This window comes from Thalassophryne amazonica, chromosome 11, assembly GCF_902500255.1.
Source record: "Thalassophryne amazonica chromosome 11, fThaAma1.1, whole genome shotgun sequence".
In the NCBI taxonomy this organism is placed as follows: Eukaryota; Metazoa; Chordata; class Actinopteri; order Batrachoidiformes; family Batrachoididae; genus Thalassophryne; species Thalassophryne amazonica.
Genome location: NC_047113.1, coordinates 32932495 through 32958728, shown reverse-complemented (window position 1 = coordinate 32958728; position 26234 = coordinate 32932495). Strand labels below are relative to the sequence as shown.

The 26234-nt window shown below is 38.9% G+C and overlaps 1 protein-coding gene across 1 annotated transcript; it reads right to left on the bottom strand.

The window, feature by feature from the left end:
* Positions 1-2784: 2784 nt before the first annotated feature.
* dele1 (DAP3 binding cell death enhancer 1) lies at positions 2785-25963 on the bottom strand. The gene is made up of 12 exons (XM_034181920.1): positions 25806-25963; positions 24285-24402; positions 17746-17848; positions 15730-15859; positions 15379-15594; positions 15173-15255; positions 14943-15036; positions 8674-8816; positions 8355-8513; positions 6700-6792; positions 3834-3987; positions 2785-3682 (listed from the first exon to the last, which is right to left on the bottom strand). Exons 1-12 carry the CDS (start codon positions 25834-25836, stop codon positions 3435-3437), a joined length of 1572 nt encoding a protein of 523 aa, XP_034037811.1. The 5' UTR covers positions 25837-25963; the 3' UTR covers positions 2785-3434.
* Positions 25964-26234: the final 271 nt, after the last annotated feature.

Genomic DNA, 26234 nt, shown 5'->3' with positions numbered 1-26234 from the left:
CTTTCTTACAGTGAGTTAAATGAATCCATGTACTTCTTTCCCCAATTTTCAAAGCTGTGGGTGTTGTGAGTAGTACTTGATAGGGCCCTTCCCATTTAGGTGAATGCCAGTGTTTTCTCTTGATGCTTCTTATCAACACCCAGTCTCCAGGTACCACTTTAGGGTCCTCCTGTGGAGAAATGGGATCATCAGTGTTTGGAACTCTCCCTCGTTGTCCTTCTAACATTTTTCTCATGTAATCCGCCAAATTGGCTTCCTCAGGTACATCCCAAATTTGTCCATAATATGGCAATCGATATTTTCTGCCAAACAATGTTTCATACGGTGTCAACCCCATGGTACTAGTTATGTTTATATACATTTTTACCAAATCTACACAATGCGTCCATGGTCTGCCTGTTTCCTCCATTGTCTTTCTAAGTCTGTTTTTTACTGTTCCATTCATCCTTTCCACTAATCCGGCGCTTTGTGGATGATAAGCACAATGATTTTTGAGATTAACCTGTAGTGCTTCTCCTACGTATTGCACTATTGTATTAACAAAATGCGCTCCATTATCTGAATAGACTGTTTCTGGTATTCCAAATCGTGGGATGATGTCTTTGCATAATGCTTTAGCCACTGTAAGTGAATCTGCATGTTTTGTAGGGAACAATTCTACCAATTTTGAGAAGGCATCAATTATGACTAAACAAAATTCCTTCCCTTCATGTTTACTCAGCTGTATATAATCCATATGAATCACTTGAAAGGGGTATTGTGGTGTTGGAAATTTACCTCTTTGGGGTCTCAAATTGCCTTGTGAGTTGTGTTTTGCACATATCATGCATGCTCTACAATGCTGTTTTGCATATGCATCGAACCCATAAAGACAAAAAAAAAATTGCTGCCCCTGTCGCCAGCTGAATGGTCCCTCCTAAAAATCAGTCCGCCCTGCCTTCACTACACATGCGTCATTTTGGAGCATCAGCAGGAAATGCTGGGATATGAAAAATTCCAAAGCAAACAAACCAAAACAAATTAAATCCCACATACAAAACACACATTGACCTTTCCATTTACTTTAACTTCTATTTCATTTCATACAAGATATGATATTTCAGGTTTTGTGCATGAAATTCATTGCATTTGTTAACAAATCCATTCCTGCATTTAAGACCTGCAACACATTCTAAAAAAATGTTGGGACGAGGACAGTTTATTTAAAATGTATGAGTAAACCATCACTTTTACAGCCAGGTTTCTTGAGACAAAGGATGACTACATGAACATTTGCACACCACAGAATATGTCTTCAACTTCATTTACAGCCTCGTAGAGTTGGCAGCTGAATGGATAGCTGGCCTGCCAATATGTTGACACGGGTTCCAATCCTGTTTCCTTAGACACAATATAATCTATGTAGTCTCAGTCCACCCAGCTGGAAATAGCTGCTGGCCTTGGCTGGGGAACCTGCGTCAGACCTGTGTACTCTCCTGGGGGAGTTACAGAATCTCATCTGCTTGATGCTGCGGAATCTGGAAGTACGCAAGAGCTTATGGGTTTATATAGGACTTCTACTTGACAGATTTACCAAACAGTCCCATATTGTTTGTTTTTCTTCTTGACTGATGTAAAGGAAGTCCAAGACGTATTCAGTGATTTGGAAATATTCTTGTATCCACCCCCCTGACTTGTCTTAAGAATACTGGCTGTACAAGTGATCATTTAATTTTTGTATTTAGAATAAATTGTTCCTGTACCAACTTTTTTGAAATGCCTTAAATGCAGGAAAGTGTGCATATTAACAAATTAAATAAAATTGGCCACACAAAACATTTCAGGTTCATACTGTCTGCAGTGAAATAAAAGATTTGGAGTTGTACATTGATGAATCAAAGTTATTGTGAAGTAATAAACCAAACAAATTATTCATGGTTTCTTCACATACATCATCAAGACATGAAAAACAAAAAAAACAAAAAAAAAAACAAAAAACTATACAACTGTGATTCTGTGATGTTCATCTCTTCAGTGAGACTACTTTGCTGTTCCTGAAATGCACTGAGGGTAATTTTATAAGTTTCAAATGCTGAAATAAGAATTTGTTTCAAATCAGGAAAAAAATCCTCAATTTCAGAAGATATTTGGTGTTTCTGAGTCATTTCAGTTCAAAATCTGCTCTCTGACAATTGAGAGGTGAATTTTGTTGTCTGTGGCCATTACCATGCAATGCTTCAGTTCCTGACAGTGTTACGTACGTAAGACCTTATAGAAACCTGAGCCTTGCAAATAAGGTTACATTTAGCTTGTTCGCCTACAGGCAAGTTGGAATATCATCAATTATGTGTGTGTAGATTTACATACACTGCTCTCCAAAAGTATTGGAACACGTGGTATTTCACACATTTTAATTTGTTTATGCCATTTGAAATACAATATATATATATAAAAATTTCAAAAATGATCTTCTTTAAACTCAAATTGAAAGCAAATCTCTAAAACTTGATATAAATTAATTAAAATGTAAAAGCCAAGATGATGGGTTTCATAAGCAATGAAACAGTTTGGTATAATTCCTGTAAATGATCATTTTTATTGCCAGTTTACTTCAGACAAGTTGGGATGAATACATGAACATTTCCAAGTCACTGAATATGTCTTGGACTTTATATCATTTATGAAGAAATACAAAAAGTATGGCACTCTATGGTAAATCTGTATGGAGTAAACAGTTCTCAAAAACTGAGTGACTGTGATTGGAGAAATTGTGCATAATGTATGTTTTGCATTTTGTATCCCCAAGTATACAGCATCATGATGAAGTGGTATAGAACAGGATTTTCTTAAAAAGAAGACCTGAAAGTTCAGCTACAATTTGCCAGAAGGTACATCTGAGATGCAAGCACAGATTTGATGTCTTTCTCAATACCACTGCATCATGAAGCTGTATGACGAGTGACACAAAATTCAAAACATGCACTATGCATTTTACAAGGTATCATAATTTATTTAAACTAAGCTAAATCAGAAATATCACAAATGCATTTATTTTTCACCTCCGATTTGTTGTTTTGGCATGATGGAGAGCATGTTCATGAAGTCTGTTTTCAGTGAATTGCTTTGAGGAGATAAAAAATATTCTAATTTGTAACAGGATGGCTTTGTAAGTGCTTAGACATCAAACAAGCAGGTTAACGTCGTGAGACTTTCCATCAAGCTAAGAAAAGGCACAGCGATCACACTTTCTTGCTTGCAGAAGAGTATCACGCACATAATATTTTCATACCTCTTACTGAACAATGACTAATAAAACATTGTAGCTTAAAAACACTTCTACAATCAAATATTCATCAAAGTATAAAATCTACTCATCCACAACCCTGTATTCACAGTCGCACAGAACCACCGCACTTTGAACTTTCTCTTCGGGTGAGCACACATTCCTGTCTCATCTATCCGATCCCCACAGTCCACTGGCAACTTCCTATCTCAGTGCTGGAGGGAAGGATGTGCAGTGGTGTAGAGGACACCTCAGGTGGAGGACACAGGCTCCCAGTGCTCCACGAGTGAGGCAGGAGAGGAATGGTGACAGGGTGGCTTTTGGAGTGGGGGATGTGGTCGGACAGAGAGAGGACGAGGTGCTGCTGGTGCCAACGGTCACATAAACACGGAGCTGAACGGACTGAGCGTAGGACTGCATCTTTTGTAGGAAGACACGCACACAAACAAAGAAAAACAATCAGAAATCACTTGCTTGGCTCATTAAAAATGTATCAAAGCAGCATTTGTAGCAAACAAATACTCATTTACTCATGTAAGTATTCATCTTCACTACAAGACTTCACTCTTACCCTTTGTGTCACTAGGGGGCGTGAGTAAGAGTTTTGCTTGGCCATTGCCTGCTTGAGTGGCTTGTTTGTAGAATTCAAATGCTGCTCTCGGATTTTGCTGCACCCCAAATCCACTCTCATAACACTGACCGAGGAACAGCAAGGCAGTGTCGTTCTGCAGAAGTTCACAAAAAACACCCCCAAACAAACAAAAGTATATTGTCAGCAAATGAACACACAAGAACTGTAGGTGTGCAGAGGCGAGTGGAAATGAGAGACATACTGCAATTATTAAAAGAGTCATATTCTGCAAAATCAGTTTTTAAAGCTGCCTTTTACAGTTCAGTATGGTTATAGGTTCATTAAGCATCTTCAATGTCCCTCAGTTCTGTGGCTGCAGGAGCTCTCTGGCTATAAGTAAGTGTAGGCCTGAAATCACTCTTTCAGACTTCTGTGACAAATGTCGCACAAGTCCACGTCTGAACTTCAGGGCCCGTATGTTCGGTGCATCTCAAAGTCCTCTCAAAGAGCTCCTAACTTTGCCTAAAATATCCTGGCAACGACTCCCAGCCTAAGAGAGACCCAAGAGGTGTCTGAGAACAACTCTGGGCAAGGAGTTGACAGGAACTCCTATCTTAATGAGGAGGTGGGGTTAACCCCGTTGCTAGGTATGACGTGGTCCTGTAAGAGTTGTGATTGGTTGTCACAGAAAGGGGAAATAAAAAAGTAAATGCACTTTGCTCTCCTACATATGAATGAACAGTAAAATCAACCAGTCATATAACTGCATTAAGAAATGCATAATTGTGAAAAGAATTTACTGTCATGGTGATGATACTCAGCATAATTAATCTGGAGCGATCGCCTGGCTGGTTGCTAAACGTGTAAATTCTTGTGCTGCAATGCATTATGGGATTTCTGGGTTTTAAATGTTGTTATTGTGGTTCATGTTAGTTTAACAGTGTTGTTAATGTTATTGATTTATTGTGTTTTTGTAGTTCAGTTGGTTTACTGACTTACATGTCACCTTGTTCTCACCATAAGTGAAAAGTGTATCGTGTTTGATGCCGCCCCTTCACCGCCTGTTTTATCTGAAAAATAAGAGCGCCTCCTAGTGGCAGAGTGCCAAAACCCCCCCCCCCCCAAAATGAATTGTTACACAGCTTGAAGATGTTTGAATGCATCTCATTCAGATGCTGATTATCTACATATTAAAAATGTGCGTGAGTTTATTAATAAGTTCAATGTAAGTACATAATATAATTGTAAATATGTTAAAATTACATGCATGACACAACAAAATGAAAACACTCATTTCCACTGTAGTCCATTTAAAAATCCAATCACAAAACAGAAGTAATCATAAAATAAAATAATATCAATAATACTGATAACAATAATGATAAAAAGGATGATAATATTCATGTGTGAATATGATAACAACAACCTAAACAATTTGTGAATACATTAAGACAGTAAATTAACATAAAATAATTACGTAGATCAAGCTGGTAGTATGTTACTGACTCAGTGTCATCCTACATGTGTAAAGCGTCTCTGCTTCCTCTGTGTCTTTTCCACAAGCTTCTCTGCTTAAGACACTCTTAGGCTTCTTAAAAGTCCTCACTACTCTTACCCGTTTGGCACCTTAGGAACTCTCTTATGGCCTCAGGTGCTTTGCGGACAGCTTTCATCTTAACCAAGCGAAAATTCTGAGAAATGTCTAAGAATTCGAGGAATTCCAAGATTTTTCTTAGAATAACATCACTAGGAGCTATTTTTAGCCTTAGGCTGCTTTGTGCATACGGGCCCTGGTTCCTGCTTGAAACATGCCCACTGAGGTGGTGTGCACTCTGTGAGACGTGCACACATTCTTAGGGAGAGTCCTGGGCTGTTTCACGCTACTCCACTCAAACAGTCGTACAGGATTCCTACAGGATTTTAATTCTGTAATATTTTTATTTGGGGTGGGGGTTGTGCAAGAATCAGTCTTGTCTTTATGTGTAAGCGCAACTCCTCCGAAACCATTAGGTGGATTTCACTGAAACACCACACAATGGTAGGACACCAAATGAAGATGTGCAGGAAGGAAAATAATTTTGAGGAGATGTCTTCAAGGTGAGAAAATTGGACTTTTGTGTTCAAATGATGCATCACACTGTATTATACTGATATCTTAATCATCATTGCTCCTAAGCTCCTTCATGCATTTCAATGAAAGCTCAGAGGGCAGCACACCATATAAAGATGTGCATGAAGGCAATAATTCTGGTGTGACATTTTCAAGAGGAAATAATCAGATTTTTTTTTTTCAACACAATACTTCATATCTGTCAATTACATGTACTATACAGAGGTCGACCAGCTTATTAATTCAGGTATTTCTGCACGAAAGATTTAGTATCACTGATATGTAAAACCTAGCATGGCAGAATGAGGGGTATCATTTGTGAGCTTGCTTGTTTTCCTAGTGGATTCTGATTTGTGAATAGGGTATTGGTTTTAAGATAAGGGTGGTGAACATCGGTACCTTCCCATTGCAAGCAACAGTCACAGAAACATTCTCTCAACACATCTGAAAATGTTTTTTAAAGTAAACATTACTTTTGTGTTTATGCAGGAAAAATAAAACACTTTTTCCACATGACTGACAGCATACTGGCTTTCTGAAAACATTTCATAACAGCATAGTGTAACTGTTGACTCATGCACAGATAAATGTGTCAATTGGTTACAATTGGAAGGTAATATCCAAATATAAAAAGACAAAAGCAGCTGATGGTAACCTTTCTCATAACTCATCACAACAGAGAGGTATACGATGGGCGGTGAGGCTTCCAGAATGAGCCACTGCTGCAAGTTTAGAAGTATCTAGAAAGGCACTCACTCCTGTCTCTGCTGCCATCTTGAGGTACTGGACAGACTTGCACCCATTTCTCACGGGGTCTTGAGAGTAGACTGAAGCCAGGCAGAGCTGAGCCTGAAGGACAGAAGACACGAACATGATGAGCTGCTTTCAAAACATTAATCCTCACGCCGTAGATATAATGTTTCAGAAACCAGCTGATGCTGATGAAAATTATACTTCATGCACAATATCTTTGGTTATTTTGTGCTCACAAAGTAGTACAGTTTCATTCTGGTGATTCTAGGTTTTTTTTTTTTTCATTTTAAATAACCCAGGAAAGGAATAAACAATGTAGAGTGAAGCCAACACTGTTTTCTCATAGGTTAACTATTCCAATGGTGCCGCAAATCCTCTCTCCACTCACTTCAAGAAAATAAGTGGTATCTATATATTAAAAGCCAAGTGGCCTATCTGTATGCGTATGTATGTGTACATACATGCATACGAGTGTATAACTTCGATCCCGGACAAACTGGGGAGAGCTTTGGAGAAATTAAGGATATTACGTAACAGTGAACAATGAATGTTCATAATTACATTCTGGACGCACACACCATTCCAGCAAGGGGTGGTAAATCATTTATATATTAAAAGCAAAGTGGCTTCTGTGTATGTGTATGCATGTGTGTGTGCCTTCGAACAAGGAGAAACTGGGGAGAGATGACATTTGCCATTTGGTATGCTTATGTATTTTGGGTCAAGGATGAACGCTGCCAATACGGAACGTTGATAGGACTAATATTTTTGGAGAAATTACAGATATTACGTAACAACAGTAAACAATGGACGTTGGTAATTACATTTTGGACTCACACAGCATTTCAAACCATTATAGAAACTTTGCCTAAATTATTACCACCCTTGAAAAATGTCAGCTACCCATTTTATAAACACAATCCAATCTAGAGCCCATGGATCCCCATGGGCAATGCGCTATTGAACAAAATATCAGCTTACACCACACTTTTGTGTTGGAGCTCTACAACAAAGTGCATGTGAAATCTTCATTCCTACAGTGGAAAGCTGCAAAGCAATTCTAAAGCTCTTTTCTGACATGAGTAGTTTGGTGAAGTAATGCAATTTTACAACAGGATGTTTGGAATGCTTCCTGGCCAAGTCCTCCAGGGTGAGAAATCTCAGACAGAGATGGGAGTGGTTACTCCATAAACAGGTCTTATATACTGCTGTCATCCTTCAAAAACAAACAAACAAACAAACAAAAAAATCCAAAGCAAGACAAACAAACAACAACAAGAAAGCCTTGCTTTCCTCTTTGCTCATTCCTGTGTTTTTTTCTACTGTCAGAATGAATCCATCTTGACAGTCACTATCAACTTTTTTAGCCATTTGTTGGTTTCACCTGTTTTTTTTAGGTGGTGTTGTTTGTGCTCAGGACTAATATAACCCAAAGTTATATCTTCAGATCATTTTAAAGAAGGTAAAAGTTGGCGGAATCTTTCATAGTAGTGGTGTGTGCGGCATGAAGAATGACTGAGAAGGTCCATGGGAGGGGACTAAAAATCACTGGCAAACTCTGGTATTAATTATGTTTAGCCAACCTCCCCAAGTGAAACAAATCCCACCCAAAAAGGTCTCAAAACACTGAAATTAAAAGATCTGCTGAAGATGTGTACCTTGGTGAGTCCAGCCTCAGCAGCCTGCTTGAGTAATTCAATGGCTGTGCTCAGTTCCTCTGCACTCTGCTGCCTCCTGCTGGTCAGGAGTACTTTGGCATAGCGATACTGACCCTGCCTGTGGCCGTTGAGTGCTGCCTGCCAGTAATAACACAAAGCCTGATGAAAAAAAGCACAGGAGGTAATGTTTTGATGCAGCAACTGCTAAATACAAAAGACTATTTACACTCTCTCATGGAAAAAAATGAACTATTTATATTGTATGTTTGTAATGTTGGCCTCACTGTGAGCAAAAATAATAAAAAGCTGTTGCTCTCACCTTCTCAATGTCTGTGTCGATTCCCCTGCCCTTCTCATAACAAACACCAATGTTAAATTGGGCTTTGCTGTAGCCATGCTGAGCTGCAGCTAGAAAACAGGTGACGGCTGCCTTGTAGTTCTCACGCTTGGCGTTTTCCAGACCTGCAACAGACAGTGAGATGTGAACATCTGACATCAGGGAAACTAAAAAAGCCATCATCTGTAATAAACTGAACAGCGTAAACAAGGAACGGTTTGGTTTGAGGTCTGAGGAATGAATGTGTGAACATGTTAGCGATGATGCCAAAGTTGAATGCACCTTTGATTGCTTTGGCCTCTATGGAACAATATTGTCAGGTATGTTCACAACATCTTAAGAAAGTCTAATCCACCTGGCCTCAAACTTGGCAGGTACATTAGGCCTATGGATACAAAGAAGTGATTTGATTTTTGTTAGGATTTGTCATCAATCAAACAAACTCAGATTTCAGACCTTACACAAATAGGAAAATAGCTAATTTTATGGAAATTGACTGTTTAAAATCTATATAACATTTTTTTCTAAATGCTTGACACCTTCAAACATTGGTGTGACCCCACTGTGATCTAGTCTGGTGTACAGACATGTAGAACAGCTGTAAAATAAAATGAGAGTTCTGTGAGCTCACAAAACGATAATCCTCGCTCTGCCACACTAGTTGCTTGCATGTTTTACAAATCGGTGGTAGTAAGTCTTTAGTGATCAAATACCTGAATCAATAAACTGGTCAACCTCTGTGCATGTAGATTGCATCCGGAAAATATTCACAGTGCTTCACTTTTTCCATGTTTTGTTACAGCCTTTTTCCCAAAATGGATGGAATTAATTTTTTCCTCAAAAATCTACACACAACACCCAATAATGACAATGTGAAAAATTTTTTTTTTTTTTTTTTTTTGCATATATATTAAAAATAAAAAACCTCTAAGAAATAACGTTGTCACAAGTATTCACAGCCTTTCCCATGAAGCTCAAAATTGAGTTCAGGTGCATCCTATTTCCACTGATCATCCTTGAGGTGTTTCTACAGCTAAACTGGAGTCCACCTGAAGTAAATTCAGTTGACTGGACATGATTTGGAAAGACACACACCTGTTTACATATACTCAACAAAAATATAAACGCAACACTTTTGGTTTTGCTCCCATTTTGTATGAGATGAACTCAAAGATCTAAAACTTTTTCCACATACACAATATCACCATTTCCCTCAAATATTGTTCACAAACCAGTCTAAATCTGTGATAGTGAGCACTTGTCCTTTGCTGAGATAATCCATCCCACCTCACAGGTGTGCCATACCAAGATGCTGATTAGACACCATGATTAGTGCACAGGTGTGCCTTAGACTGTCCACAATAAAAGGCCACTCTGAAAGGTGCAGTTTTGTTTTATTGGGGGGGGATACCAGTCAGTATCTGGTGTGACCACCATTTGCCTCATGCAGTGCAACACATCTCCTTCACATCATCCGTGAAGAGAACACCTCTCCAACGTGCCAAACGCCAGCGAATGTGAGCATTTGCCCACTCAAGTTGGTTACGACGACGAACTGGAGTCGGGTCGAGACCCCGATGAGGATGACGAACATGCAGATGAGCTTCCCTGAGACGGTTTCTGACAGTTTGTGCAGAAATTCTTTGGTTATGCAAACCGATTGTTTCAGCAGCTGTCCGAGTGGCTGGTCTCAGACGATCTTGGAGGTGAACATGCTGAATGTGGAGGTCCTGGGCTGGTGTGGTTACACGTGGTCTGCGGTTGTGAGGCTGGTTGGATGTACTGCCAAATTCTCTGAAACGCCTTTGGAGACGGCTTATGGTAGAGAAATGAACATTCAATACACGAGCAACAGCTCTGGTTGACATTCCTGCTGTCAGCATGCCAATTGCACGCTCCCTCAAATCTTGCGACATCCGTGGCATTGTGCTGTGCGATAAAACTGCACCTTTCAGAGTGGCCTTTTATTGTGGGCAGTCTAAGGCACACCTGTGCACTAATCATGGTGTCTAATCAGCATCTTGATATGGCACACCTGTGAGGTGGGATGGATTATCTCAGCAAAGGAGAAGTGCTCACTATCACAGATTTAGACTGGTTTGTGAACAATATTTGAGGGAAATGGTGATATTGTGTATGTGGAAAAAGTTTTAGATCTTTGAGTTCATCTCATACAAAATGGGAGCAAAACCAAAAGTGTTGCGTTTATATTTTTGTTGAGTGTATATGGTCCCTTAGTTGACAGTGCACGTCAGAGCAGAAACCAAACATGAAGTCAAAAGAATCGTCTGTAGACCTCAGAGACAGGATTGTCTCAAAGCACAAATCTGAGGAAGGGTACAGAAATATTCCTGCTGCTATGAAGGTCCCAGAGTGGCCTCTATCATCCGTAAATGGAAGAGGTTCAGCTCCATCAGGACTGTTCTGAAAGCTGGCCGCCCATCTAAAATAAGCGACTGGGGGAGAAGTACCTTAGTCATGGAGGTGACCAAGAACCCTATGGTCACTCTGTCAGAGCTCCAGCATTCCTCTGTGGAAAGAGGAGAACGTTCCAGAAGTACAACCATCTCTGCAGCAAACCACCGATCAGGCCTGTATGATAGAGTGTCCAGACAGAAGTCACTCCTTAGTAAAAGGCACATGACAGCACCCCTGGAATTTGCCAAAAGGCACCTGAAGAACTCTCAGACCATGAGAAACAAAATTCTCTGGTGTGATGAGACAAAGATTGAACTCTTTGTGTGAATGCCAGGTGTCATGTTTGGAGGAAACCAGGCACCATCCATACAGTGAAGCATGGTGGTGGCAGCATCATGCTGTGGGGATGTTTTTCAGAGGCAGGAGCTGGGAGACTAGTCAGGATTGAGGGAAAGATGAATGTAACAATGTACAGAGACATCCTGGATGAAAACCTGCTCCAGAGTGCTCTTGACCTCAGACAACGGTTCATCTTTCAGCAGGACAATGACCCAAAGCACACAGCCAAGATATCAAAGGAGTGACTTCAGGACAACTCTGTGAATGTCCTTGAGTAGCACAGCCAGAGCCCAGACCTGAATCCGACTGAACATCTGTTAGATAATATCTGTGCTAATTCCTTATTTTATGTTAGTGATCAAGTATTTGCTTTTGATATGTGATTGGAAGTCTCTGAAATGTGGTTTAGAGTTAAGTTTTACTTCCAGCATGCATGTGCAAGTTGAGGGCTCCCCCTGTCTGTGAGCCGGTAAACTACTAAACCATACCCACTGTGACGCCCACAGTGTATAAAGGTGCTGTGTGACCCATTTTCTGGTCTCTTCACAAGATGGATGCTGTCTGTGAAGGTCCCAGGCCTGGTTTTCATGTAACTTTTAATAAACTCAAAACAAGGAAATTAACAGTTTGGTTGTTGGAAAGGTACAGTAAATTACATAAAAGAACCGGGACAAATTACACATCTCTGGAGAGATCTCAAAATGGCTGCACCAATACTTCCCACCCAACCTGATTGAGCTTGAGAGGCGCTGCAAAGAGGAATGGACAAAACTGCCCAAAGATAGATGCACCAAGCTTGTGGCATCAAATTCAAGAAGATTTGAGGCTGTAATTGCTGCCAAAGGTGCATCAACAAAGTATTGAGCAAAGGGTTTGAATACTTACGTACATGTGATTTGTTAGTTCTTTATTTTAAATAAATTTACAAAAAAAAAAAAAAAATGTTATTATGAGGTGCTTTGAGTAGAATCTTGAGGGGAAAAAAATTTACATCATTTTGGAATAAGGTTGTAACAGCAAAATACGGAAAAAAATTAAGCGCTGTGAATACTTTCTGGATGCACTGTAATCGACATGTCGCACCATACTGCTTCTCTGGCCTTTTTTAAGGAAGAAACCTCAAGCAGATCAGATGCAGAACAGTGACCCACTGCTTAGGCCTTTCTAACAATTAAAAAATACTATACTAATTATTATACAATAATTATACAAATACTAACAAATACCAAGTGCAACAACAACAAAAGTACTGAAACACACAAAACAAGAACAGAAAAAAAGCCTGATTATAGTTATCTTGCAGTTGTTCTCCAAGAATCTTCGCAGACAGCCAGGCTCGGACTGATAAGCTGTGATTTTGGGCATTTGCCCGGTGGGCCGCTGCATGTTTAGAAGTGCATGGGCCGACCTTCCCATATTTATAGAGATTATGGAAATATACAGTATTTTCAAATCGCGCGCTGCTGTCAACACGAGGAAAGTCTGTGATTGGTGAAGCTACAGCATTTAATCGGCGCAGCTGCAGAGCCACTTCCTGAATTTGTGTCAAAATAAAAGTTCTGTAGTGTTTCATACACGGCGCAGTCTTATTCTAGGTTTCAGTTTTGTTTCCGTTTGATCACACAACGGAGACTTACATCGAGCACAATGATTGACATGACCAACAGCCAATGACAATGGAGAAGCATACAGGGTGGCCAATCAGACTGCAGGAAGAGCAGGCGGCCGCTCCCGCCCCTGTGAATGGATTGAGTCCTCGGCGCCTGGACTTCTCTCCACTCTCCTACTGATTACAAGGTTGGAATCGTTTCTTTTATCTTAATTAACTGTGCTTTACTTTTGTTAATCTTTAAATGCAACAGCTACGGACTTCAGCTCCTTAATTTGCTGCTGTGTGAATCTTAGCAGTGGTTACACATTATCTCTCTCTCTCTCTCTCTCTCTCTCACTCACACACACACACACACACACACACACTTTGGAGACACAAAAACTTTTCTCCGCTTGTGTGCATTTGCTTCCGTTTTGTCAGACCCGGTGCCAGAAAAAAAAAAAAAATTAAGGGGGCGATGAGTTTATCACGGGGCCCTCCCCCCCCAAAAAATAGTGCGCACCGGAGGAGACGTGCGCTCCTGGAAAGCTTGTGTATTTACGCTGCACTGTTGTAAGAGACTGACCAAGAGTGAAGAGTGATGACAGTATTTTTTAAAATTATTATATGAACGTATAGACCCTCGGTCAAGTGATCTCCTGCATTCCACACAGAGCCGGTGTTCTGTCGAGATGAGGTGCGCCAACTTTCGACACTCTGAGCTGTGATGTACCTTGGCATTGTCCAATAGGAACGACGCGTCGGGCCAAAACACGGAAGACTCGTGGCAGAAACCACTGATCTCTACAAAATGGATTGGACCAATCCGATTGGTGCAGAAACCACTGATCTGTACAAAACATTAACGTGTGACAGGACTGCTCATTTATAGAGCAGTTTTCTGAAGAAAAATCATTGGAAATGTTTTTTTGTTGTTGTTACCTCAAAATTTCTGATTACTGTTAAAAAAGTTTAGAACACTTGTAATTAAAATAGGTAAATAAATCAATAAATGGTTCTTTAGAAAGCTTTCATCTGTATTAAAACCACCTGTTATTTCAGATTAGATAATTTCTTGTTTAACATAAGGAACCTCAGACATTTATTTTTAGACAAATAAAATAACATGGTAACATAATAACCATTTAATAACATTTTAAATCTGGTAGATTATTTATATCTTATTTCAACCAGAAAAACAAACACTAAATAAATACAAGTGTTTATTATAAATGCAAAAGGAAATAATTCAACAATGACTGCAGTGTGATTGTAAAGTAGGGTTTCTGTGACATAAACCTCATGATGTTTATATATATATATATATATATATATATATATATATATATATATATATATATATATATATATATATATATATATATAAATATAGTCATTTAAACTTGTAATTTCGTCAAAATATGTAATTGCCTTTAATGTTATCAGGACGCCCCCTCGTGGTGCCGGGTCCGCGTTTTGTACTATGATCAAGGTGAAATGACAGTGAAAGTGTGTGTTTAGATGTGTGTTCATGGTGTTTAGGTGTATAGTATTTGTTCATTGGGGGTTCAGTATGGACGGGTGGGTGTGTGTGTTTGGGGGTGGATTCGTCGGGCCAATAGTGGGCTGGTCCAGAGGAAAAATGCCAGGGCCGAAATTTGTTCCCAGTCCGACCCTGCAGACAGCAAGAATGCTCGTATGGAGATTGGTCAAGATTCTTTCTTTGGTTGCATTCTCACAAAGGCTGCCACAAACATAATGTATTTCTAAAAACAAATACATTCCCATGATCTCCTGTTGAGGACCAGAATTATCTTTCATGGACAACTTCATATGGTGTTGTTACCACTGAGTGAAGTTTCATTGAAATCTATCCAACAGCAGGTATAATAATAATAATTACCGATGATGTTGAGGATGACAGGAATGCTGGTATTTCCTGTATGTGTGAGTTTCAGTGTTGCTTCTGCCAACCTCTCCTCATGCGATGAGATTTGCTAATAAACAAAAAATAGGACAAATAACTCTAAGCAACTAATTTTTCACAATAATCCAGTTTGTAAGATTAAAGGGGACTCAAATAAAATCAGTAAAACAACTTTCACACACAGACTAAAGGAGGCAGAGTCTCACCTTCTTGTTACTATCTTGAGCCTCTGCATTGTCGTGATGTTTTTTGTTCTCCAAAGGACAATGGTATGAAGACACAGATTCTTCTATGGGATAGGGAGGAATAAATAAATAAATTCTTGTCTTCTTTTAAATTAATGTTGTAGTGACAGAAAAATACTATTTTTCATGCAATCATTTGGCTATGACTTCCCCAGGAATGAACAAACCAGGCAAAGTGGAATGCTGTCTCAGCGGTGCCCTCTGGTGGTTAGAGATATTGTAGTCAGCAGACAGGTTGGGGGGGTCTGTGAGGCTGTGATACCTGACGTCATTGCTGCTGCTGCTGCTGCTTTGGATGGGGGACTGAGCTCGGTTCTGTCTCTCTGGCGCCCTCTGCACACACAGAACACTCCTTCCTCTGGGCAGGACATCATTTCGAGATACTGGCGATCCCAGAGAGCAGCCATAAATCAGTGTCCACATTTTAAACACCAGAACAAAATAGTTTGGAGGCCCAGATCTTTAAATGCCTCTTATTGAGCCACGTGTTTCATCATCAGTTTGTAATCAGGACTCACAGATCTCAAGCAGACTGCCACACTTGAGCACCTTGGATGCCACACAAGGGATCACGGAGGACTCTGGGCTAGAAGAGAACTGGGAGTGGATTCTCCTGCAGATGTGCATTAACAGAACCGCTGCTGCCCCCTGTGGAGAAACGTCAGTGCTGCTGTCACGACATTGTGCGCTCCTGTCACAAAGTATGCTGTAGTTTGTGTCGCACAAAGCTATTATGTGTTTGTTTGTCTGTATGTGGCCCTGTGACAGACTGGCGTCCTGTCCAGGGTGTACCCCACCTCAAGCTCTATGATTGCTGGGATAGGCTCCAGCCCCCCACAACCCTTAACTGGACTAAGCGGTTGAAGATGAGTGAGTGTGATTTCCACTATCTATATTATAATAGCCTCTGTGTGTGTGTGTGCGTACATGTGTATGGCCTCAATCATGCTGACATTTGCTGTTTGTTATGCTTATGTATTTTGGGTCAAGGATGAATGCTGTGAAAACATAAAGTTGATAGGACAAATATTTTTGGAGAAATTAGCAATTTTAGCTAAACAGTAAACAATGGACATTGTGCTGCAATGCACCATGGAAGTTCAGGGTTTTAAATGTTATTGTGGTTCATATTAGTTTAACAGTGTTGTTAGTGTTATGATTTATTATGGTTTTGTAGTTCAATTGGTTTTGTCGGTTTAGCCAAGTCTCATGTTGCAGTTACCATGAGTGAGTTAAGTTTCATGTTGCCGGTACCACGACTGAAAAGCGTCTCTGTTTCTGCCCATCTAAAAATAGAAGCACCTGCACCAGAATGCGGAAAAGAAAAAAGCTCTCCGTGTGCGTGTGTATAACTTTGATCACAGACAAACTGGGGAGAGCTGACATTTACTGTTTGGTATGCTTATGTATTTTGGGTCAAGGATGACGCTGCCAAAATGTGAAATGTTGAAGGGCTAATATTTTTGGAGAAGCTACAGATATTAGCTAACAACTCTGAACAATGGACGTTGCTAACTACATTTTGGACTCACATGCCAATCCAGCAGGTGGTGGTAAATCATCTATATATTAAAAGCATGAGGGCATTATTTTATTTAGTAAGTTCAATGTAAGTACATAATTGTAAATACGTTAAAAATACAAGGATGTCACAAGAATGTGAAAACACTTATTTCTATTGTCGTCTATTTAAATCAAATGACAAAATAGAAGTAACAGTAAAATAATAATAATGATTGTGTGTATGTGATAACAACAACCTAAACAATTTATAAATACATTAAGACACTAAATTAACATAAAAAATTACATAATTAACAGGAAATAAAAGGGTTGACTTCATCTTCTAAAAGGTTTGAGGTCTAAAGTTCTAAAAACATTCTGGACTCACAAGTCATTCCAACTCATTATACAAGCTTTGTTTAATTTATTACCACCTTTGAAAAATGTCAGCTACCTATTTTATAAACACTACCCAATCTAGAGCCCGTGGATCCCCACAGGCAACACGCTAGTCCTAAAGGAATAATTAACTGCATGCAGATTGCAAAGATGAGATGAGATAAACAAGCAAAAGCTGTCATGTTTACACAATATATAATTATAGCGGTAATATGAACTTCTGTGACAATCTGAGTCCTTGATGACAGAGCACAGCAGTTGGAGACCTGAATACACATTAGAGGAGATGGCAACAAAATTATGCCAAACTAATTACAGCTATGGAAGTAGAGTGCTATGGAGCAGTTGTTTTACTAGTAGCTAATTTAGTCACAATAGTGATCAGTGACTAATTGTGTTAAATGCTGCCAGCTGTCAGAGCCCAGGTTGGCATGAACTATTTAATCAGACCAAGCATCTACCAATCTGTCTGATGTCAGGTTCAAATATGACTGTGCTAAATATGTAGGTGAGCTGTCTGGAGATGGTTCTCAGTGCCTACAGAGATATTCTTTGTCTGCAAAGTCATGAAAACATAAATATGATCTATATTTGGGTGATGTGTTTGTGCTGGAAAACGGATCCAGACATACCCATCCCACAGCATCCAGGGCTGTGTAACGTGGAAGGTCTGCATGGCTGAAGTGAAATGTCCTCTGTTTCTTCCTCTTCTTTCCACCTCCCTCTTTCTGAGAACTGAAAAAGATGAAACACAGTTGAAAGTCCACATGATGAGCACAACTTAATTTCTTTCATTCCAGCCTCATTGTGGTGGCGTTCAGAAGCAAACTTACAAAAGTGGTGCCAATGTTCGAGGGAGGCCTGCTATGATAATTACTAAATCAACTTATCTGTCAAATATATCGAGATGAACACAATAAGGGCGGCACAATGGCTTTGAGGTTAGAAATGTTGCCTCACAACAGAAAGGTTGTGGGATCACTTCCCACCCGATTCTTTCTGTATGGAGTTTGCATGTTCACCCAGAGTTCTGTGTGTTTTCCTCCAGCTGCTCCAGCTTCTTCCCACTTCCAAAGACATACAGGTTAGGTGAACTGGAAGCTTTATAATTTGTCCAGGTCTCCCTTGCAAAAAATATCTTAATCTCAATGGGACTAACCTGTTTAAATAAAATAAAAAATATATATAGAAAATGAACAAACATGATAATTTTACTGGCCTTGATATGTATCACCTTTTACATGTATGTTCATTTACATAAGTCAGCAACATTTCAGCGAGTCACACACACACAGGACAGCATGCAACAGCGAATTAACGAGTTGAAGCGACTGCAGTATTCCATCCAGAAATTTTGGAAGAATTAATGAAATAGAATTCCACAGCTCCATTGTGGGAATATTTTGGATTTAAGCCTAATGAGTGAGGAAAACCCGGTAACACGAATGAGCTGGTATGTCGGCTGTTTCAACACAGTAGCAGTGAAAACTGGAAACACACGGAACCTGAAGATGTGTCTAAAACAGAACTAATCCATCTAGTTTTCCCAACCGGACGTGGAGCATCCCTTTCAGCTTCCCCACAGTTTGCCTGATAATTTAAATATAAATGTGACCACAGAATGATGCAGCTTCATAAATATTGTTGGTCCCTTTGCAGGAAAACTGATGCAGCCATTCAACAGTTGAAAAAACAGCCTTTAGACATACTGCGAAAGTTTGACAGGCAGCATGTATTACAAAGAAACAAAAAAAATGTACACCTCCCAAAATACAGTTGTTAACAGAGCTTGAAAGTCTTGTTTAGTTATTTGTGTTTTATTTATCTACTACTTTTTTTTCAAATTTCAATGATGAATATTGAAAAATGTTCACTGCTTGTCAAAAGACTTGCGTTGTTACGCAATATTTTCATTATATCAGTCGCATATGATCTTAAAGCAACATCGACAGAGATTTAACCAGTATAGGGGGCTTTTCTGTGTTTTTTTTTTTTTCAGCAACACAAAGTGGCCCTGAAAATGAAGGAAATAGTGTTTCAAAGGGACTATAAATGTAAAAAAAATTTTTTGGGGGGGGGGGGGGGGGGCGGGGAATTGGTAAATACCCCCAAATCTTCCTACAATACTTGTACCTTTAATTCTTGTTGCTCGGTTATTCCCCGCTAAGTTCCCCCCTATGCTGTGAAAAAAATCCTGGTGAGAACCCTGAATATCATTTATTGTAATATTTTCTGGGACAATATATCATCCCACAAAATGTTATTATGACAGGCCTAACTAAGTAAAGCCCTCAGAGGCTTGATTACTACAGAGATAAGCCAAAAAAACAAAACAAAAAGATAACAAACCAGAACCCACACAGACACGGGGAAAAAGCAAACCCATGACCTTCTTGCTGTGAGGCACCAGCGTTAACCACTAACCCACCGTGCTGTGAGCGTCTTGCATGGCAGCACCCTAACATTGGTGTGTGAGTGTGTCTGAATGTGAGGCATCATTGTAAAGTGCTTTGAGCTTCTGATATAGATGAAAAAGCGCAATATATAATCGCTATATCCCCCCATATTTCATACCGAGGGGATAAAATTAACCTACATTATAATGCTTGGAATTTGGCAGAAAGTACATTATGTCAGTTCTGATGAATTTGAAAGGTCGTACAGCTTTAATTATTGCAGCTCTACCGAAGACTGCAAAAATGTGAACCTTAATATGTAAATCATGAACATGAACATTTAATCGTTATGTTAGTTTACAGATATTCCTTGACTGAACAATGCTGATGGAAATGTGATATTTGGTGATAACTTTATTCAGTGGTCTCACTGTGTAAATAAACCACCGTGGAGTGCAGGAGAGAAGAAGCAGGGAAACATGTTTGTACCTAAAACAGAAGTCTTTTATTGGGACAATAAAAGGAGCACACCCCTGAGGAAAACATTATTATTGAGACAATAATATTTCTGTAAGACTGAAACACTGTAGAAAGAACAACTATCTGTCCAAGGAGACACGAACAACAGCACCAGCTTTACTTATCTAACTAGCGTGTTGCCTGTGGGGATCCACGGGCTCTGGATTGGGTAGTGCTTATAAAATAGGCAGGTGACATTTTTCAAGGGTGCTAATAAAAAAGCAAAGCTTCCATAATGAGTTGGAATGTCATGTGAGGCCACAATGTTTTTAGAACCTTAGACCTCAGCAATTTTTAGAAGTGGAACGCAACCCTTTTATTTCCTGTTACATACAACCCCAATTCCAATGAAGTTGGGACGTTGTGTTAAATGTAAATAAAAACAGAATACAATGATTTGCAAATCCTCTTCAACCTATATTCAACTGAATACACCACAAAGACAAGATATTTAATGTTCAAACTGAAAAACTTTATTGTTTTCGTGCAAATATGTGCTCATTTTGAAATGGATGCTTGCAAGATGTTTCAAAAAAGCTGGAACAGTGGTATGTTTACCACTGTGTTGGGGTTGTAATTTACTGCCTTAATGTATTTATAAATTGTTTAGGTTCTTGTCATTAGGGTTGAGCTGGATCGGATAAAGCATTTTTGATGCGTACGAGCATGATCCGAGTAAAACTCGTCAATATCTGTATTCGTGCTGACAGAAAATTCTCACTGGCTAACTGACTGTCTTCACGCTCTGTGATTGGCCAGTCACACACAGCGCCCGCCCCTCTCTCCACAGACAGGTCTCTCTGCAGCCTTTCTCACACACACACACACACACACACACACACACACACACACACACACACACACACACACACACACACACACACACACACACACACACACACACACACACACACACACACACACACACACACACACACACACACACACACACACACACACACACGATCTCTCTCTGTGCTTGGATTGATTCTACCTCATGTTGCTCTCTCAGTACTCCTTAAGTTTTCTTCAGCTCGCCTCTTTTTCAGTTTGTATGATATTTAAAGTTACTTGGTAAACTTGTTTCATATCGTACACGGTGCATTTGACAAGACAGAGCTGAAAAGGGCTCGCTGGGCGGGTTATTTATTTATTTATTAACCGTTTGTTTTGCTCTTAGTTTGGCTGGTGATATAAAGCCAGTTGGAAAACTTTGCTCCTACTGAATGTGGTGCTTTTGAGAAGAATACAGTGAACAAGGCTGACATATTATTTCCTTGTTTGCCATCACTGGATGTTTGCATGAATCACCAAGTTCACACAGATCATTAAAAAATAAACAGTCTTACAGACCACTTACACACATATAGCTGAACACACAAAGTAGCCCATATTAATATTTTTATTGAATATGGCTGCATGCAGTATCTGACACTTTCTCACTGCAGTTCATAAAAATAAATTGGTCAGTCGAACAACCTCTTTCTCTCCCTCTCATACAGTGACTTAGTCACACACAGACACACACGCGCGCACACACACCTTAATCAATACTGTTTAACTTTGTGTGGAAAAAATGCCAAGAATGCTCGGTAGTAAAAATAAATTAATAATTGAGAAAAAAAAAATCACAGTTTGATCATAAAATTAAAACAAGAAAGTTGTGTTGAGTATGACGACTCTTGTTCATGCATACTTAGTAGTTCATAATTTCCTACTACATTGAATGTCAGTTCTGAGGCTGTTCTGTTACTCATTCATACCCTTAAGAATATTCATATTCTGAGTTTATAAAAACTTGTGCTGTAAAATAGTTCCTTTACGATTGTGATCAAAAACATTGAATCTCAATTCTGAGACTGTTCTGTAAATATTCATTCATACACTTAAGAATATTCATGTTCTGAGTTCATAAAAAACTCTTGTGTGATCAAAAACATTGATTTGAATCTCAATTTTGATGCTGTTCTGTAAATAATTTTCAAATAAACAATAAATATAGCAACTTCTGATCAATCCACATCAATTTCAGACTTAAAATAATGTACTGATTTAGCCCCACCCATTTCAGGTTAAACCACGCCCACTTCCAGCCCCACCCACTACGAGTACAGATACGGATACAGATAATTTAGATGGTTGAACAGATACAGATAGTGGTGTACTCGCTCATCCCTACTTGTTATCATATACACACTTATTTATATTATTATTATTATTACCATCATCATTAGAATGTATGTGTCACAGACATGAACAAGCAAATCTCTTCAGCATCTCACGATGTCAGTTCCGGTTTGTGGCTTCGTCTACCATCGGCTTGTGGCTTTTTCCTCTATGGGCAGATGTTTTGTGCCATTTATGGTTTGATTTTTTTGTGCTATTTCCGGTTTGTGCCTTCATCTACCATAGAGTGAGCTTTGCGCCACTGTGGTGCCCCGCTCATATTATTATTATTATTATTATTATTATTACTACTACTTCTATTTTGTCATTTGATTTTTAAATAGAGCACTATGGAAATAAGTGTTTTCCCTTTCTTGTGTCATCCATGTATTTTTAACATATTAAAGGATTATTAACTGAGTGTGACGTCTGTACAGGGAAATATCAGACCAAAGGGGCAAGTACGGACCGAGTGTTAGCCAGATCCATGCAATAAACACTGAGGTCTGATAGGCCTGTACAGACCGACCAAGCGAGGTTAATAATTCATTTATTATATGGTTATTATATATACAAACATGCAAACTTAAGGTATCGCCTAAATATGAAAGCTGCCGACCGTTTTGAGCTCATAGTCAGAGACCTGTTCGCTTCACCTCCATGAACAACTTGCTAACAGATGGTCCAGTTGATAGCTGGTAAACAATCTGTTTTTTCTGATGCTGTTTTGATATTTATGGAGTATGTTCATGTCCGACTTGGTTTTTCTAATCATGTTTTTAGCTTTCTGGTTTGCAACAAATGTGGTATGCCTTCGGGACCGATTGTCATGGTAGAGGTCTGATATGGTAAAATATCAAACTGGAAATCAGTCAATCAGAGGGCACATAGTGTTGCAGCCATATAATTACCATTATATTATGTACTTACTAAATAAAATCATGCATGCACTCATGTTTTTAAAATAAAGGTGATTTATCACCCCCTGCTGGAATGGTGTTAGTCCAGAATGTAATTAGCAAAGTTAGCTAATATCCGTAGTTTCTCCAAAAATATTAGCCCTATCAACATTTTGTTGTGGCGCCATTCATCCAAGACCAAAAATACATAAGCATACCAAACGGCAGGGGGTTGTAAATCATCTATATATTACAAGCATGTGTGCGTGCATGATTTTATTTAGTAAGTTCAATGTATGTACATAATATAATTGTAAATATGAATAAAAATACATGTATGACACAAGAAAGTGAAAACACTCATTTCCATTGAGGACCATTTAAAAGTCAAATGAGAAAATAGAAGTAATAACAAAATAAAATAATAATAAGTGTGAATATGATAACAAGAACCTAAACAATTTATAAATACACTAAGACAGTAAGTTAGCATACAAAAATACACAATTAACAGGAAATAAAAAGGTTGACTTCTTCTTCTAAAAGCTATTGAGGTCTAAGCTTCTACAAACATTCTGGACTCACACGTCATTCCAACCCATCATAGAAACTTTGCACAATTTATTACCACCCTTGAAAAATGTCAGCTACCTATTTCACAAACACTACCCAATCTCGAGCCTGTGGATTCCCATGGACAACGTGCAACTAAATAAATACCCTTTCCTTGAAAAATTAAGTCTCATCTATTCCAAAAGGCAATGTAGGAAGCTTTAGTTCAACTTGTCTCAATAAAAAGGGAGCTAATAATTATAAACTGGTGTCTATTTGCAGTCTGTTTTTATTAAGGGATCAGAATCTCGCTCTGAAGTCCAGTTCTTTTGACTAACCTCCCTGTTGGATAGAGCAGATGCTGCTGCATGATGCAACCCGCTGAAAGGGTGGCAGCGAATGCGCTACACGAAGATCACAAGTTCAAAGTACGGGTAAGAAAACAAGAAAGGATGTACATGAGAGAGCCATGTCTGAGGCCTAGCCTTGATTCAACCCTTTCACAAACTGTTAACATGGCCTTTGGTTTCAGAGAAAACACCTGCTGGGATTAAAGCTCAAGGATTTTATGCTCCATTTCTTTCTGGATTTAAGCACCACATTAGACAGCAAACATGAGAAGACAGAGATGGAAATTACCTGCCATCAGATGAACACCGAGAGGTGGTGAGCACAGACGAGCTGCTGATAACCTCATCGTCCACATGGTGGTTCTGGGACAAACGTAGGGCGTTGTTACCATAGCACCTGTTTAAAACTAAGAGGTAGAGCCCCCCCAAAAAATAATTAAGCAGTGGAAATTACATACTAACAGAGAGCAAAAGTGTGTGAGCGAGATTGATCCCTATCTACATATGCATGCCTGATACTTTGGAATATGAGTGTGACGACCAAAACCCCCCTCCCACACCCAAACAAACAAACTTTTTAATGTCTTTTTGTGTTGAATTGCAGGGGTTTGTCTTTGCTCTCAACTGAACACATGTGAATGGACTGCTCTACCAGAAAAACAAAACCCTTCAGATCATGCCGCACTGTTAATTGCACTGAAACACTAAAATTAACTGATGAAAGTAAACCTCTAATAGACAAATTGTTCAATATGAATGATTATGGATATTTAAAAGGATCAAGCTGATTTGATTTAAACAGTGTTGAAGAAATTAGCTGAAACCAACAGCAATCTGGATGTAGGAATACAATTAATACTTCACACTCTTCAAGTTGTATATTGTTAAAAAAAATAGATGCCAGTCCCCCATCATGTATGCAAATTGAGTATATTGGTCTCTCAGCCTGGTAAAACAGTTGGTATGGGTGTATAAGATATAAATTAAAAAATTACACATATCTATCGCTCACACAGACATATGAATAATGTATATTTAGTAATGTAAAACCTTTAAGGCACTTTGGAATGTTGATAAAAATTTAGCTTTTTGATTACTTTTATTTTTAATTCGCTAGAAAATCAAATCCATGTTGAAAATGTTCAAACATTCCCATTCTATGAACAAACAAACAAACAACAAAAATCTGATTTCATTTTCATGAAGCTTATAGATTATGAAGGCCTAAATAAAAAAAACTGCATTCTTTGCAGATGTAAATTTTAAGTCACTTTCCATTAATCACTTAATAATTAACTGATTATAAAAGCCCATTAAGCACAATCTGCTTTTGTTTTAAACAGGACACCACCTAAATATTTTGTAGTTTTATGGAGGATTCGACACTCATCTTTCTTATTTATAACTGCACTTAACAGCTTTTCATTATTTTTAAATATCGAACATATTAAATAAAAATGCTAAATTGAAGAAATAAAATTAGAGAAATATTTTTCAAATAATGTTCACCACCAAAATGTGTGAGTTGGTCACGGAAACCCCACATTAACAATATATTGAAATATATTTCGTATATTATGTGACTTTAACACGTTATAAACGATAACATTATGCCGTGCACCTCCGCTGTAAAACATGATTCATTTTCATACGGTTCATGTGCACAGTCTGTGTTTTTTCAAAGAGGACGAACAGATCACCTTCACTGATCAAAAATAAACTTCCAAAACATTCTCATCTATTCTGAGAGCAAGAACATATTTTCGCAGCTCGTTACGTCACACAGCTCTCTCGTTCCACATTCTCTCACCTCGTCCAACGAATCCCGGAACTCTCCACATTGTTAGTCTTTTCACCTTAAATCAACAAACTTGATCCACAGACGCATCGTGATCCTGGTCTGTGTCGGTTCTGTCGTTCTGTCCAGGTGACAGGTCCAAAGAATCAGATCCAAATCTGTGGTCAGAGCACGGTCACGAGACGCAGAACAACCCGGAAGTGATCTGATGTGGAGACTGACAGATGTTTACAGTGCCACCATGCGGCATGTTAGAGAATGACAGCCTCAGAAGCTGCTAAACGCCTGTTGACAGCAGCAGCTTAGCTAGTGCAGCAGATAAGTTTATTCATTTGATGATACAAAATTTATTTTCTTCACAAAACCCATTAGTCACATGAAATTTAATTTCTTTAACTTTTGGGGGTATAATGATAGGGTGACCACATTTTGAGTACCAAA

Coding starts and splice junctions, on each gene's coding strand:
- dele1 (XM_034181920.1), bottom strand. CDS start 25,836: ATGTGGAGAGTTCCGGGATTCGTTGGACGAG. Junction 15,037..15,172: donor CTCAAGATAGTAACAAGAAG/GTGAGACTCTGC, acceptor TTTGTTTATTAG/CAAATCTCATCGCATGAGGA. Junction 8,514..8,673: donor TCGACACAGACATTGAGAAG/GTGAGAGCAACA, acceptor TTTTTTCATCAG/GCTTTGTGTTATTACTGGCA.